The 15,608-nt window shown below is 40.9% G+C and overlaps 2 protein-coding genes across 2 annotated transcripts; one reads left to right on the top strand and one right to left on the bottom strand.

The window, feature by feature from the left end:
• Nucleotides 1-1,722: 1,722 nt before the first annotated feature.
• Nucleotides 1,723-4,654, top strand: LOC117509013. Its single transcript, XM_034168832.1, has 5 exons — nucleotides 1,723-1,806; nucleotides 2,877-3,071; nucleotides 3,526-3,602; nucleotides 3,679-4,423; nucleotides 4,553-4,654. Exons 2-5 carry the CDS (start codon nucleotides 2,877-2,879, stop codon nucleotides 4,652-4,654), a joined length of 1,119 nt encoding a protein of 372 aa, XP_034024723.1. The 5' UTR covers nucleotides 1,723-1,806.
• Nucleotides 4,655-5,006: 352 nt separating this feature from the next.
• On the bottom strand, nucleotides 5,007-7,651 carry LOC117509014. Its single transcript, XM_034168833.1, has 3 exons — nucleotides 7,374-7,651; nucleotides 6,833-6,962; nucleotides 5,007-5,759 (listed from the first exon to the last, which is right to left on the bottom strand). The coding sequence occupies exons 1-3, from the start codon at nucleotides 7,649-7,651 to the stop codon at nucleotides 5,007-5,009; spliced, it is 1,161 nt and encodes a 386-aa protein (XP_034024724.1).
• Nucleotides 7,652-15,608: the final 7,957 nt, after the last annotated feature.

Consider the following 15,608-nt stretch of genomic DNA (forward strand, 5'->3'; position numbering starts at 1 on the left):
TTGCTCAGTAGTAAAAAAAGTTTCATCTGCTGTGACTGGATAGCATGTATCCTTAGTGCTTGGCATCACAGTTTATTGCAACTTGCACCTTTCCCAGAAGCTACTGTCATCTGAGCACTGATATTGATATTGCATGTGCTTATAGACAAAAACAAATAAGAGACAAAATTCAATTTATTATTCAACTAAACTGCAAATATATGAATTTTTTAACATTTATGAAACACTTCTCTAAACAAGGTCATAGGGTCACTGACCCTAAAGAGATTCCCTCCTTGGCACAGTGATCTATTTCTTTTTGTATGTTTCTCTAAAATTGTATATAATAATCATTAGATTATTAATATATAAACAAAAATAAATTTAAGAAATATTACAATTTGAAAACAAATGTACCCAAATGTGATGACAGCTGCAACTGCTTAATGCTAACTTTTAACATTGAAAATGCCGTAGACATGCTAACGCATTAGCATCAGGATCCGGATCGTGATCCGGATCACCACTAAAATTTAATTACTTGTTCCTCTTGTCATTTCCAACCTCCTTGGCGGAAGTAAAAATAAATTTAAGATATATTACAATTTGAAAACAAATGCACCCAAACGTGATGACAGCTGCAACTGCTTAATGCTAACTTTTAACATTGAAAATGCTATAGACATGCTAACGTGTTAGCATCGGGATCCGGATCGTGATCCGGATCACCACTAAAATTTAATCACTTGTTCCTCTTGTCATTTCCAACCACTCCACAAAATTTCATCAAAATACGTTCAAAACTTTTTGAGTTATCCTGCTGACAAACAGACCAACAAACAAACAAACGCAACCGAAAACATAACCTCCTTGGCGGAGGTAATAAGACAAAATGTACAATAAAACAGAGCACAAACCATAACCTGACAACTATAAAGGATTAACCAGTGGTAGGCACAGTTCCGCTAATCCGCTAACCACTAATTATTGAAGCTAATGTTTTCATTATTGGATTAGCTTTTCAGATCATTCTGAAAACCTTCAGCGGACTAATTCATTCATTTATTCATCTTCTACCGCTTAGTCCACTTAAGGGTCGCAGGGGGCTGGAGCCTATCCCAGCAGTCACAGAGCGCGAGGCGGGGTACACCCAGGACAGGACACCAGTCTGTCACAGGGCCACAAACACAGACACACCCACACACACACACACACCTACAGACAATTTAAAGACTCCAATCCACCTAACCCGCATGTCTTTGGATGTGGGAGGAAACCGGAACACCCAGAGGAAACTCACGCAAACACAGGGAGAACATGCAAACTCCACACAGAAAGGCCATGGGAAATGAACCCACGACCTTCTCGCTGTGAGGCAACAGTGCTAACCACTAAGCCACCGTGCTGCCCAGCAGACTAATTGTCTTCCGATAAATTTTGGTCCAATAATTTTTACACCGCTAACATTTATGAAGTCTTTACACATCACTCACCTTTCCACAAAATTCCACTGAAATGTGTTCATGAAATTTTTTTTGTTTATTAATTTTCTTTTTTTTTTTGGTGTTTGTTTATCCTGCTGATAAACAATGCGCTCGGTGCATGCATCACTTCCTCGTTTGTTGCTAGGATGGTACTCTGTTTCCGGTTTCAGAAGTGTCGGTTTTATGGCTGAGCCCGTGAAGTTCACCCGGTGTCTCTTGGAATTACCGAAGTTCACTGTTAATGATGTGCGTTGTATCGTCAGAGCATCAAGTACAACGCCGCAGAATAAACTTGAAAAAGGTTTCAAGTTTTACGTTTCGTCCTACCTCTGCAATTTTGAAGGTAAGTCGCTGACGCTAATTGAAGTTAGCCTGAGGTGGGAGCTAGCACTTGACTGTTGTTTTTTGGTCACGAACCAAATAACCATCCTGTTTCAGGTTAACCATGTTTGTAGAAATGCCCATTTTTGTATATTTGTATATTTGATTGAAGTATCAGGCAAAAACAAGCCCAACGAGGTAACAGTGAGGGCCCACTGCTACAGGTCTATGAGGAAAACAGATGCGCCACATCAGCTGAGAGTAGGACTGGTTAAAATGGCACAAGTTCTGTTCAGTGTCAATGTTCCAAGTTCTGTTGAACATGTTCAAAAGTTCGTTCAACACAAGTTCTACCTTTTTTACCCTTGCTCTTACTTCACATTAACAACTTTGTTAATCATAGGCAAAGATGTTGGTAGCCAGATGCAGGTGAGTAGCTGAGATGGAATCAATAAGCAGGTGAGGCCATTTGGTCCATTTGGCAAAGCAATAGAGAAATAATAAACAAATGGGAGGGATTTTTTACATTTCGAGCTATTAGCATTTACCTCTATGCCTCAAAAGCAGAAAATAGTCCACCTCAGCTATTACCTATTGTTAAAAGCAGAAAATAGTCCACCTCAGCTATTCTTCAAACTGCATGTTCTAACTTCCTGTCATCTTAACTTGTAAACATATTTCCTACTGTATCAATGAATGCCGTATCTTTTCATGGCTCCAACTCTTATACTTAACACATTATGATGACACTCTTCATGAAGCAAAATCTGCGCTGTTCTGTTTTGGTGGCACAAAAAAAATAAAATAAAATAAAATGAAGGCTTATTTCACCTCTGTGTGTAAGTATTTCAACTGGACTGAAAATTAAGTTCAGATTGAAAAATATGTTTCAGTCATAGACCTGGATATCTAACATGAGCTTGCTCAGTGAACTAGTAATGTGAAGAGTAATGAAGAACAGTACAAATGTTACATGAGACAACAGATGAGTGTCCTACACCACTAACAACAGGACAGGGCAGGTTTTGCTCCGATTGCCATTGCTGGAGACAGTCTTTTCAAGATAATCAATTTTGCCTCTGTGTTTTTCAGATGACATTGCGTGATTCAAATCCAGTTGTGCTGATCAACAGCAACTGCTCCTGTGTGGCTGGTTGTGGGATCTGCAACCACTTAGTTGCATTGCTTTTCCAGACAGCCCATTATTCTGAATGTGGCATGTCCGTCGTCCCTCCTGTCCTGTCGTGCACAGAGACAGAGCAGAAATGGCACAAACCCAGAACAATGGTTTGTCTCACTTGAATTTTAATTTATATTTATTTGTCAGAGGTGTGACACATAGCACACACATCAGTAGACACCATCAAAGACAACAGTTACATTAGCATGCAGTCTTGCCAAGTCCCACATACACAAAAAATCCACAGCAACAAACACACTCTTCACAGAAGTGCATCCTATAAATAAAATACATGTTTACACCACAATTATTGCACCATTGCCCTGATATTGCACAGCCCTCTATCAAAGTTTGGATAAGTCATTCAATGCCTTTGACATTCACATTATCAGGTTATGTTGCATTGTTGCCTTATTGCTTCATTGCCCTGTTAAAATATTGCACATCCCTCTAAGAATAAATGAATGAATAAATAAATACAATTGTATTAATTACTCAGCATCTAACACTTGTATCACTTTTTATAATCACTTTGACCAACACCATCTTTTAAATAAATAGGGGGTGAAGCCTGGACCTGTGGATGCAATGGTTGTCCTAAAGCCCAAACCAGGTGCTACTACAGCCAGTGGAATAAGGTATGTAGCACCACATTTAATAGACAGACTACAGTGTGTTAAAATAAATGTTAATGACTGTGTACTGTCATTTCAGATCAACACTTTACAAGGCCTACAGTGGTGTGCTTCCACACCCAGCTACCCTCAATCCTGGACCTGCTTATGCTGGAATGGAAGCAGAATCTCTCCCACTCATTTGCACAATGAATATCTCAGCTGACAAGCCACTTGTGGACTCCATCTTTGGGAAGGTGCAAGCTGGCAGCATACTGTCCTATCAACAACCACCACCTCCATCCGACAGTGTTGTCATACATGGGGATGCACCCCCATTCCCGAGTGTGCCACTAGAGGGCTACCATCTAAGCCCAACTGATTGTTCATTTGTGCCAACACACCAAGAACAGCTACATCTGAACTCGCTGTCTGTGACTTTGTCACAGTCACACCTCATTGAGGAGGCAACAAGATGCCAAAGTGCTTCACCTGAGTGGCATTCACTTAGGAGAGAGAGAGTGACTGCCTCACATTTCAGGGAGGTGCGCTACGTTAGAGGTCCAGGAACTGCAGAAAGCCTGGCAGAAAGAATCATACGAGGAACACGACAAACTGCACAAATGAAGAGGGGATTGGAAATGGAAACGGGGGCTTTGAAGGATTATGCCATTCTGAAAAACTTGAACTTAACAAAGTGTGGGCTGGTGGTCCACCCAGAGGCCCCATGGCTGGGTGCATCGCCAGGTGGGCTTGTATATGACCCTTTGGAACGCCCATCATTTGGGCTTGTGGAAATTAAATGTCCCAATGTCCAAAGCCATATTGACTGCAAATTTCTGAAGGTGACACAAGGCCTTCACAAATTAAAGGAGGGTCATTGCTATTACTGGCAAGTTCAGGGGCAATTACTGTTAACTGGAATGCAGTGGTGTGATTTTGTGATCTGTGCATGTGATGACATATTTGTGCAGCGCATTTACAGAGATACCGATGTATTAGAAGACCTGAAAAAGAAGTGTGACATGTTTTTCTTTTACACTTACATGCCAAAGTACCTGTCCATGCACAAGTAATTAAAAACGCAATGAAGACATGAACAATTAAAAAAAAAAAAAAATTTATTCAGTCTATTGTATTGATATGTATTCATTGTATTGAAGAGTTGTATTCGTTTAATTTTCACATTTTAACAGTAAAGGTAAAACAATATACAGTATGTACATATGTATTGTGTTATGTCAGTTTTAACATAAAAGTGAAAAGGTTACATACAATAAATCATTCACCTTATCACAGCCTATATTTACAGTTTGGTGCACGCCCTAAAAAGATTATTTTAATGTTAGAGAAAACGTTACAAGTGACTACAAAGATATGAACTATACATACAAGATACATTATCATCTGTCCAGTTCTGAATTGAGATCAGCAATTGCTTGCCCAGGCTTTCACCAAGGGACCATTTTGATAATTAACCAAAACGCAGGCAACAGCAAAAAGTTGGTTTATGCTGCCTGTGATTGAAAGGGGGATCACTGTGCTGAATATTTTATGTTCTTTGACCCTGCGAATTGCACCCTCAACATGGACTCTCAGTCTTGCAATGGACTGCGTCTTTCTGATCTCTGGCCCAGACAGTTGAGCTCTCTTTGACAGAAATGAAGGTATGTGGACTTTGCATGGAACACAGTCTTCCACAAGGAAACCCTTGTCCACCATGATGGCCATAGATGGCTTAAGAAGGGCCACGATGCCAGACTGCTTTAAGATCTCTTTATCACTGATAGCACCTTGATAAAGAGAAGACACAAAGGTCACTGCACCATGAGGGGCTATCCCAATCAACCCTTTGAATGTACAGTGTGATTTATAAGTGGAAAACACTTCACTCTGGAGGAGAAGGGAATTTGGGGTTTGGCATCGCAGTTCTGTGCAATCTAAAATTATTTGAGTGTCAGTGTAGTCCTGAAACACATCTGGGAGGTGAGCTTTCACAGTGTCCTCATCTAGCCAAATATCCACAGCTCCCAATACATTATAAAGGAAGTTGGCCCAGGTGTTAATAATGCGACTTACAGTTGATCGATGAATTCTAAATCTGTGGGCTAAATCCTTTTGCATCAGTCCCAGTGACAGGTAGTTCATGAACAGGAAGAACTCATCAATTGGTTGAAGAACCTGGAATTATATATGTATTTTATTAGCCTGCTGCAAAAAATACAATATAACTATCAAAGCTTTGTTGAAAACGATGACATAATATGCTTTGTAAGGAATTCAAGGAACTTTTTGTCACATTCATATAATTGCTGGTGTAAGACATGCACTGAAATTATTTGTGCGTTAATGGTGGGGGCAGAAGAGGTGTATATACAGTTGGGGCCAAAAGTTTATATACCGTGGCAGAAGTTTAGTTTTTTGGCCATTTTTCAGAGAATATAAATGATAACACAAGAAATTTTTTTCGCTCATGGTTAGTGGTTGGGTGAAGCCATTTATTGGCAAATAAATAGTGTTTACTCTTTTCAAATCATAATGACAACAGAAACTACCCAAATGAACCTGATCAAAAGTTTACATACCCCTGTTCTTAATAGTGTGTATTGCCCCCTTTAACATCAATGACAGCTTGGAGTCTTTTGTGGTGGTTGTGGACGAGGCTCTCTGATGGTAAAGCTGCCACTGAATATGTTTTGGACTTTATTTACATCAATTATGTGGAAATACAAACAATATGGCACTCTATGGTAAATCTGTGTGGAGTAGACAGTTCTCAAAAAGTGAGTTACTGTGCAAAAAGGAGAAGAGTGAGGAAAGCCACCAAGACACCCAGACAACCCAGGAGAAGTTATGGGCTTACGTGGCTGTGATTGGAGAAATTGTGCACAGTGCAAGCTTTGCATTTTGTATCACTACTTTAGCTTCATAGTGGAGTAGAGCAGAGTAGGATTTTCTTTCACCAGAACAGATCAAATCCAGGCTTGCATCTCAGATGTACCTTCTGGGAAATTAAAGCTAAACTTTCAGGTCTTCATTTAAAGAAAATCCTCTTGGGGGCTGTGTCTAGGTTAGAGGGCTGTGTAATAAGTCACTGTGCTGTACATGTGTGTGTGTGTGGGGGGGGGGGGGGGGGATGTGCTGTGTGTGTACTGTAAGTATGTTGAGGAGACTTACTATTGACAAGCAGTGTACTGTGTGCATGTGGGAGAGGTGCTGATCGATTAGGATAAGGGCAACAGGAAAACATTTACCGTTACACTGCCACAGTGAGGGACCAGATCAGTCTTTGCTGCACTCCGTGCTCTTGTAACCCGTACAATGTTGGCTGTGGCTGGCTCAATTTGCTTCCAAAAGCCCATGAGATGGGCATGACTTGCAAACCTGTTGAATATATTTAATGTATTGGTTATGTCCAAGGACACATGAGGATGTATCTGTGGAAAAAATTATTATTATTTTTATTGCAGAATGGGCATTTGTATTGCTGTAAATGTGTTTGCTGCCATATTCAAGGTTAGGCTATAGGCCTATGACACATACAGAATACAATAGCATAGGAAAGCTATGGTTAGACCTCAATATTGGCATCTCTGATAATGACAAAACAACCGTAACAAATTATACAACTCTTGAATTTCCTATGGGCTAAAAAAAGTACTATCTTATCTTAGGGACATTTAAGAAATGGGCTATGGTCAGTACCTGGACCACATACACACACACACACACACACACACACACAAATATTGTTTTAAGCCCTAGCGTATAAGTCACGGTGGATATTTTATTTACCTGGTATAGAATCGTATATCCTCATCAGAGTTAGAAAACCGCTCCAAACCGAACTTGCTGCTAATGGTTATCTCCTCAATTTGTTTCCGGAGCCTTGATATCTCCTTGCGTAGCTCATCACTCTCATTGAGGGAGAGATCAAGCGCAGCAGGCTCTGAAGTGGCGCAGTAGTCATGTCCATGGGGCCATGGGTCATCATCATCAGGTTCAGTCTGCATCTCTGTTGGGTCGGTGTTGAGTGGACGCTCTGTTCTTTCCCATACTCCAGGTCGTGGCATTGGGATAGTATAGTTATTCCAATGGAAAAGCAGAGGAACAGCTCCAGGTCGTAGTCGTCGTCGTCCAGCAGAAGTGGGAGGCTCGATCAAATCAGCAGTGACAAAGTGTCGCGAACACACTCGGGAAGTACTTGTGATTATAAAATGGTCTCTCCTGATCTTAACAACCCACTGTTTCTGCAGTTCCAAGTCCTTTGGAAAATTGTGGAAACTCAGTAGAGAATTGCACCTACTTGATGCTGTGCAGAATGGCACACAGCAGTGGTGATTAGCCCGACTATCTGTGCGTTGCTGAAACGCTAACTTTGTCCGTTTACATGTCATGTTTGCCTAGAACACGTAAACGGAAAACATGACATGTAAATGTAGGTAGAAGCAGAAGTACAAGTACGCGGCTAACGAACACCGAAGTGCCGGCTTTCTTGCTAAGGCTACCGGCACCGGATGTTTACAACCATCCTGACATCTCAGCGGAAGTTACGTCACGTTCCGATGTGCACACAGCCCATTATCAGCAGGATAAACAAACACCGGTGCACCTCCTTGGTGGAGGTAATAACTGAAATAACTGCTGTCCTAAACGGGATGACTAATAATATTTGAGCCCCACCTGATCCGTTCAGTGATCGTCCTTATTTGCAGACCAACAGTTCAATCTCTGAAACAGAATTGGCCATTTTACAGTAGGTTTGACATAAATATGGTGCAACAGGATATCATCAAACTTCCCCTATACCTAAAAAACAAGCCTGAAGGTTTCAGTGTGATCTAATTCCCTGTGTATCATTGCTGTCAAAACATTCTATTCATTTTCTTTTTCATTTTCCTTTATAACTAGGAGCTGTCAGGCCTGGGAGCTTTGACTTGCAGCTTTGCTATATTTATAATTGGACCCTGTCAACAGTGTCCACTGCAGCCCATCTGAGTGGTTTGTTATGGCACCAACCGTGCACAGATTTCAGCACATGCCAGCTGTGAGATGGTTTGTATGTCATTAATGAACAGCTGTAGGTGGAGTGGACAGAGTGGTGGGAATGGAAATCATCTAAAAGGCATCAGAGCGCAGTTGAAGTTAAATTTCTAGGAAATCAAAGCAGGAGAAATGGTGCAGAGTAACAGGCGGCATAGATTTGCACACGCCTGTGATGCCTGCTAATGCTGCTTTCAATTTGAGGGGAAATCAAATATACATAGGAAGGTTGCATTGGTAATGTCAGAAGAGTCAGCAGAGAATTTTTGCCCAGATTACTGAAAATACTGTGTGATCTGTATATTCTGTTTCACCACTGACTGGATGTAAAAACAACAAACTTGCCACACAGGAGCATCTGTGATAATGTGACAATGTGCACTGCTTGAAGTTCCTGTTCAACAAAGGCCTGTGATTCTTATCTACACATGTAAAAACGTGCTGGAGTCACTTTGTCCTGACCTGCTGTCATGTGTGTGGGTGTCCTAATCAATGCCTGATCTCTGGATGAGTGGCACAGATCATGACTGGGCCTGTCAGGAGTCAGAGGAGAATGCTGTACTCCAGGAAGTGTGTGACACCTGGAGGAGCTGTGCGATGACAGAGCAGCATCATAGGAAATAAGACACTGCAACATTTGACTCAGACACTTAAAGAGTGGATCAGACGGAGGATGAAATCTGTTGATAGAAGCATGAGGGACAGGTGTCCTCATTCCTCACTTCGTCTTCACTGCTTTCTATCATTCCATCTGCTCGACAGTTGACCTGGTGATAAAAAGGTTGTCACATATTAACTCTGAGTAAAGTTTAGCTGCATACATCTTCTGCAGTTACCTTCCTAGTTGTCATGTGGAACCCTACACGTCTTCCCATGTTTCTCAGAGTTCTTTATTCGTACAGAATGCATGTTAGGATATAGTTTACCTATGGCCAATGACTACAGACACACAGGGTGAATACTGTGAAAAACCTTTCAGAATAATGCATAATATTTTGTTGTGCTGTTTTTACCAAAGGCAATCAATATATGGCCATCAGGTATTGCGAAGGCTTTGTGTCCATCTGTCTGTCTGTCCTCAGCATAAATCCAGTCCTATTACTACCAGTGTCTTCAAATTTAAAGGGAACATTCTAGGGATACAGACCTTGGACAAGTTCAAAGATGGCTAACCTTGACATATTTTAAGAGGTTAAAAAGTCACATTCTGTTTCATATTTTATGCTATGAATCATGCAAACCAATTTTTTGTTTTGTTTTGTTTTGTTTTTGTAGGGCGAGGGTGACAGACTATCAGAGTGGAGTGGCACTGTGACATCACTGGCTGGTCGCTGTCTTTGGCGCTCCAAAACCGTTTTGTTTGTTTGTAAATATATCCTCTTTGTCATATATTATGTAAAAGCTACTGACAAATAAATGCGGTTTTTGTAACTCTGGAGTTATTTACAAGACATCTCATGGACGTCAGCATGCATGCTAAACTCTGCTAATGCACAGCTAACTTCTGCTCTTGTCCAAAGCTCATGTATGTGCACATGCATGTCCTCCTGCAGATGACATTAAAACATAAAGAAATATTGTTGATGATTGATTGATTGATTGAGTTTGTTCTGCAAAATCAATATAAACATGCAAAGATGAATATATCAGTGACACACTGATAACACACTAAAACATAAATGCTTATTTCCATTGTGGTTCTTGTGAAATTATCACGTGGCAAAATAGAGGAGCTTGTTTGAACATGTACAAATTGTACATAAGACAATATGTTTATATTGTTCATATATATATATATATATATATATATATATATATATATATATATATATATATATAGGGTGGGACAATAAAATGTCACTTTTTGATCATACATAAGTTTTTGAAATGAGAACATATTCAAAAATTTTATTTACAGACAGTAACAGAAGCAACAAATTAACATTTGACATTTGATAGCAAAGGTTTCCCACTTTGTCTCTTGTTTTCTGCACAGTTCAATAATTAATGACATGTTCAATCCACGCTCCTCTTCTTTGGATTACAGCTGCAACATGCACATTAAAGTTTGTGATGACATTGCCACACATCTCAAGAGGGATTCTCCACATTTCTTTTCATGCCTCTTGAGATGTGTGGCAATGTCAAAGTGGGAAACCTATTAAAACATTAAATCATTGGCTGCCCAGTAACCATAAAGAATTAAAGTGAAAGTTCTTTTTGTCTAAGATTTCTAGCAATAATGATTAAAGCAGAATTCTGTAACAGATAAACAGATAAAGAGAATAAATTAAAGCATTAGTCCAGTAACCATAAAGAATTATCTATTTATCTTTTATGGTTACTGGGCAACCTGACACTCTGGATGAACCAGGTCAAGCTGCCCTTTGGTCACACTGTTCATGACATATGTGAGTTGTTGGCCAAAGTCTTTCCAAACCTCCACCATAACTACCAGAATCACAACTGGCTGAGCGAGCATGCTATCCTTGCTCCAAAGAACTTGGCAGTTGATGACATCACTGCTAAGCTTCTGGCCCAGCTTCCAGGACAGGCCTCCAGCTACATGTCAACTGACACAGTGCCCGATCCAGATGAGATGTTTAACTACCCAGTTGAATTCCTTAACAGCCTGGCACCAGCAGGCCTCCCATCACACAGCTTGGTGCTCAACGTTGGTGCCCCAGTCATGCTCCTGCAGAATCTCGACCCACCCAATTTCTGCAATGGAACGGAACTCACAATTAAGAAGTTGATGCCAAAAGTCCTGGAGGCCACAGTAATGACAGGCAAAGCCAAAGGAGAAGATGTCTTTTTTTTTTTAAACCAAGGATTCCACTTATCCCATCAGACATGCCATTTGAGTTCAGGCGTCTGCAGTTCCCAGTCAAACCCAGCTTTGCAATGTCCATCAACAAGGCTCAGGTGGTTGGACTGAATCTGGCAGAGCCTGTGTTCTCCCACAGCCAGTTGTATGTCGGCTGGGTTGGTAACCCAGAACAGCTGTACATCCACTCGCCAGGTGGCATGACAAGGAACACTGTCTATCAAGAGGCTCTTCAAAACTAATGGTCAGAAAACACTAAGTGAATTTCATGAAGAAATATTTCTCCATTCTAATATTTACATTTGCTGTTTAAAGCCATTTTATGTTTGTAAAATTGCAATGTAAAAACAGTGAAATACACCACTACCTCAGTTTTGATTCATTAATATTTACATTTACTGTTACTTATCTTTTGTGTGTAATTTTGTTATAAATTTGATTGCAAAACAAAGTCTGCATGAAGGACTTCAAATGTGTTTGTCTTTTAACCAAGTATTTCCACTTAGTTTGGGGAGTCCATCTCTTATAGTTCTGCTGGACAAACTTTAGCTCATTAAATATTACATTTGTAAGACATCAGCATTACAAAAACAAATGTTGGGCAATTGTTTTGATTAAAGTGACTGGCATTTGGCCTATGTCTAAAGCAGGTATATAAGCAATTTTCATTGCACTGGGATACCAATTAAACAAGTGCAAATTATAAAGAAGACAGGGTATTTTAGCATTGTGTTACATTTCACTGCTGTGTATGATTCTGACATTGAATTTGGAGTCATATTTGGATTTAGCAATAAAATCACTCCACTAATCCACACAAATGATTAATTGGTGTCAGCCTGCGATGGACTGGCAGGCTGTCCACAGTGTACCCCGCCTCCCATGCAATAACTGCTGGGATAGGCTTCAACCCCCCATGACCTCTAATTGGTATATGTGGGTGTAGAAAATGAATGAATGATTAATGTGGAATTTAATTTCAGTGGCACACAAATTAGCATTCATGATCTGTCACAAGGAATGCTGATATTTCTCACATTTTAGGTGACAGAGCTATCATATACTGCTAAGACTAATGCTGCCACTACTACTAAGACTAATAATAATAACATCTACATCTCTCAGTTGACTTGGTGTCAGTGTGGAAGGTCCCCGGTTCAAACCCCATCCCTGCTACATTTCTCCATGTAATGTGGAGTTGCCTCGGAAGGGCATCTGGCGTAACACTTGTGCCAGTTCAACATGCAGATCCACCTCCAATTTGGCAACCCCGAGTGCAATACAAAGGAACAATGGAAGGACTTACTTTTTATCTCTCAGTTGACTTGGGGATGCCTCGGGATTCGACAAGAAGGATTCTGTGATGTTTGGGAAGTTTCAGGATGAGCAGCAGGAAATGGATGAATGAATGAAAAATTAATAATAATAATAACAACAACAGTCATTTACTATTTAAAAATTGAGAAATGGGAACTATTCTCAGTTAATACAATGGTTTGTGAGCTAGTTGGCCAGTGTTAGTATGTTAATAGATGGCTTGAAAATACCCTAATTATTCTTGGTGGTGAGGAAGTAATGTAGGTTAATAATATGCATACATAGGGTACCTTTGAGTTGGTACTGGTTTAATAATTTTAGTAAATGACATTATGTACTTATGTATTAGAAAGGGCATTGTACATTGTGCAGGGGTATTGTTTTTTGGCCTTGAGTATCCTTCTGTGTGTGAGCAAAATAAATCCAAGAGTTTTGGTCTGACTTGGTGGACAGAATGAAAATCAGCCAAGGACAAAGTGATTTTAAGAAAAAAAAAAAAACTGTTTAAAAGCCATGGTCACAGATCCTGGTCAACATTTTGGCCCAATGCTTATATTACACTCAACAAAAATATAAACGCAACACTTTTGGTTTTGCTCCCATTTTGTATGAGATGAACTCAAAGATCTAAAACTTTTTCCACATACACAATATCACCATTTCCCTCAAATGTTGTTCACAAACCAGTCTAAATCTGTGATAGTGAGCACTTCTCCTTTGCCGAGATAATCCATCCCACCTCACAGGTGTGCCATATCAAGATGCTGATTAGACACCATGATTAGTGCACAGGTGTGCCTTAGACTGCCCACAATAAAAGGCCACTCTGAAAGGTGCAGTTTTATCACACAGCACAATGCCACAGATGTCACAAGATTTGAGGGAGCGTGCAATTGGCATGCTGACAGCAGGAATGTCAACCAGAGCTGTTGCTCGTGTATTGAATGTTCATGTCTCTACCATAAGCCGTCTCCAAAGGCGTTTCAGAGAATTTGGCAGTACATCCAACCAGCCTCACAACCGCAGACCACGTGTAACCACACCAGCCCAGGACCTCCACATCCAGCATGTTCACCTCCAAGATCGTCTGAGACCAGCCACTCGGACAGCTGCTGAAACAATCGGTTTGCATAACCAAAGAATTTCTGCACAAACTGTCAGAAACCGTCTCAGGGAAGCTCATCTGCATGCTCGTCGTCCTCATCGGGGTCTCGACCTGACTCCAGTTCGTCGTCGTAACCGACTTGAGTGGGCAAATGCTCACATTCGCTGGTGTTTTGCACGTTGGAGAGGTGTTCTCTTCATGGATGAATCCCGGTTCACACTGTCCAGGGCACATGGCAGACAGCGTGTGTGGCGTCGTGTGGGTGAGCGGTTTTCTGATGTCAATGTTGTGGATCGAGTGGCCCATGGTGGCGGTGGGGTTATGGTATGGGCACGTGTCTGTCATGGACGAAGAACACAGGTGCATTTTATTGATGGCATTTTGAATGCACAGAGATACCGTGACGAGATCCTGAGGCCCATTGTTGTGCCATACATCCAAGAACATCACCTCATGTTGCAGCAGGATAATGCACGGCCCCATGTTGCAAGGATCTGTACACAATTCTTGGAAGCTGAAAATGTCCCAGTTCTTGCATGGGCGGCATACTCACCGGACATGTCACCCATTGAGCATGTTTGGGATGCTCTGGACCGGCGTATACGACAGCGTGTACCAGTTCCTGCCAATATCCAGCAACTTCGCACAGCCATTGAAGAGGAGTGGACCAACATTCCACAGGCCACAACTGACAACCTGATCAACTCTATGCGAAGGAGATGTGTTGCACTGCATGAGGCAAATGGTGGTCACACCAGATACTGACTGGTATCCCCCCCCCCCAATAAAACAAAACTACACCTTTCAGAGTGGCCTTTTATTCAATCAATCAATCAATCAATCAATCAATCAATCAATTTTTTTATATAGCGCCAAATCACAACAAACAGTTGCCCCAAGGTGCTTTATATTGTAAGGCAAGGCCATACAATAATTATGTAAAACCCCAATGGTCAAAACGACCCCCTGTGAGCAAGCACTTGGCTACAGTGGGAAGGAAAAACTCCCTTTTAACAGGAAGAAACCTCGAGCAGAACCAGGCTCAGGGAGGGGCAGTCTTCTGCTGGGACTGGTTGGGGCTGAGGGAGAGAACCAGGAAAAAGACATGCTGTGGAGGGGAGCAGAGATCGATCACTAATGATTAAATGCAGAGTGGTGCATACAGAGCAAAAAGAGAAAGAAACAGTGCATCATGTGGGCAGTCTAAGGCACACCTGTGCACTAATCATGGTGTCTAATCAGCATCTTGATATGGCACACCTGTGAGGTGGGATGGATTATCTCAGCAAAGGAGAAGTGCTCACTATCACAGATTTAGACTGGTTTGTGAACAATATTTGAGGGAAATGGTGATATTGTGTATGTGGAAAAAGTTTTAGATCTTTGAGTTCATCTCATACAAAATGGGAGCAAAACCAAAAGTGTTGCTTTTATATTTCTGTTGTGTATATACATACAATGGATATTCTGAAGAATTGATTAAAGGTATATATTATGAAACACTAATATGAAGTCATATAAAATCATTTGACTGATTGCACAAGTTCTAGCGTTGGGTGACCTTGAAAGGTCAAACCCAATGTGAAACGGTTTGGAGCCCATGTGTATTAAACACGGTTACATTTTGGAGAGAATTAATCAAATGTCTACGAAATCCAGGAAAATAATTTATGGTATCAGTGAAAAACAAACCATTAATTTGTATAATTTGGTGTCAAATACTCAGACATGGAAACTG

Source organism: Thalassophryne amazonica, chromosome 4, assembly GCF_902500255.1.
Source record: "Thalassophryne amazonica chromosome 4, fThaAma1.1, whole genome shotgun sequence".
Classification (NCBI taxonomy): domain Eukaryota; kingdom Metazoa; phylum Chordata; class Actinopteri; order Batrachoidiformes; family Batrachoididae; genus Thalassophryne; species Thalassophryne amazonica.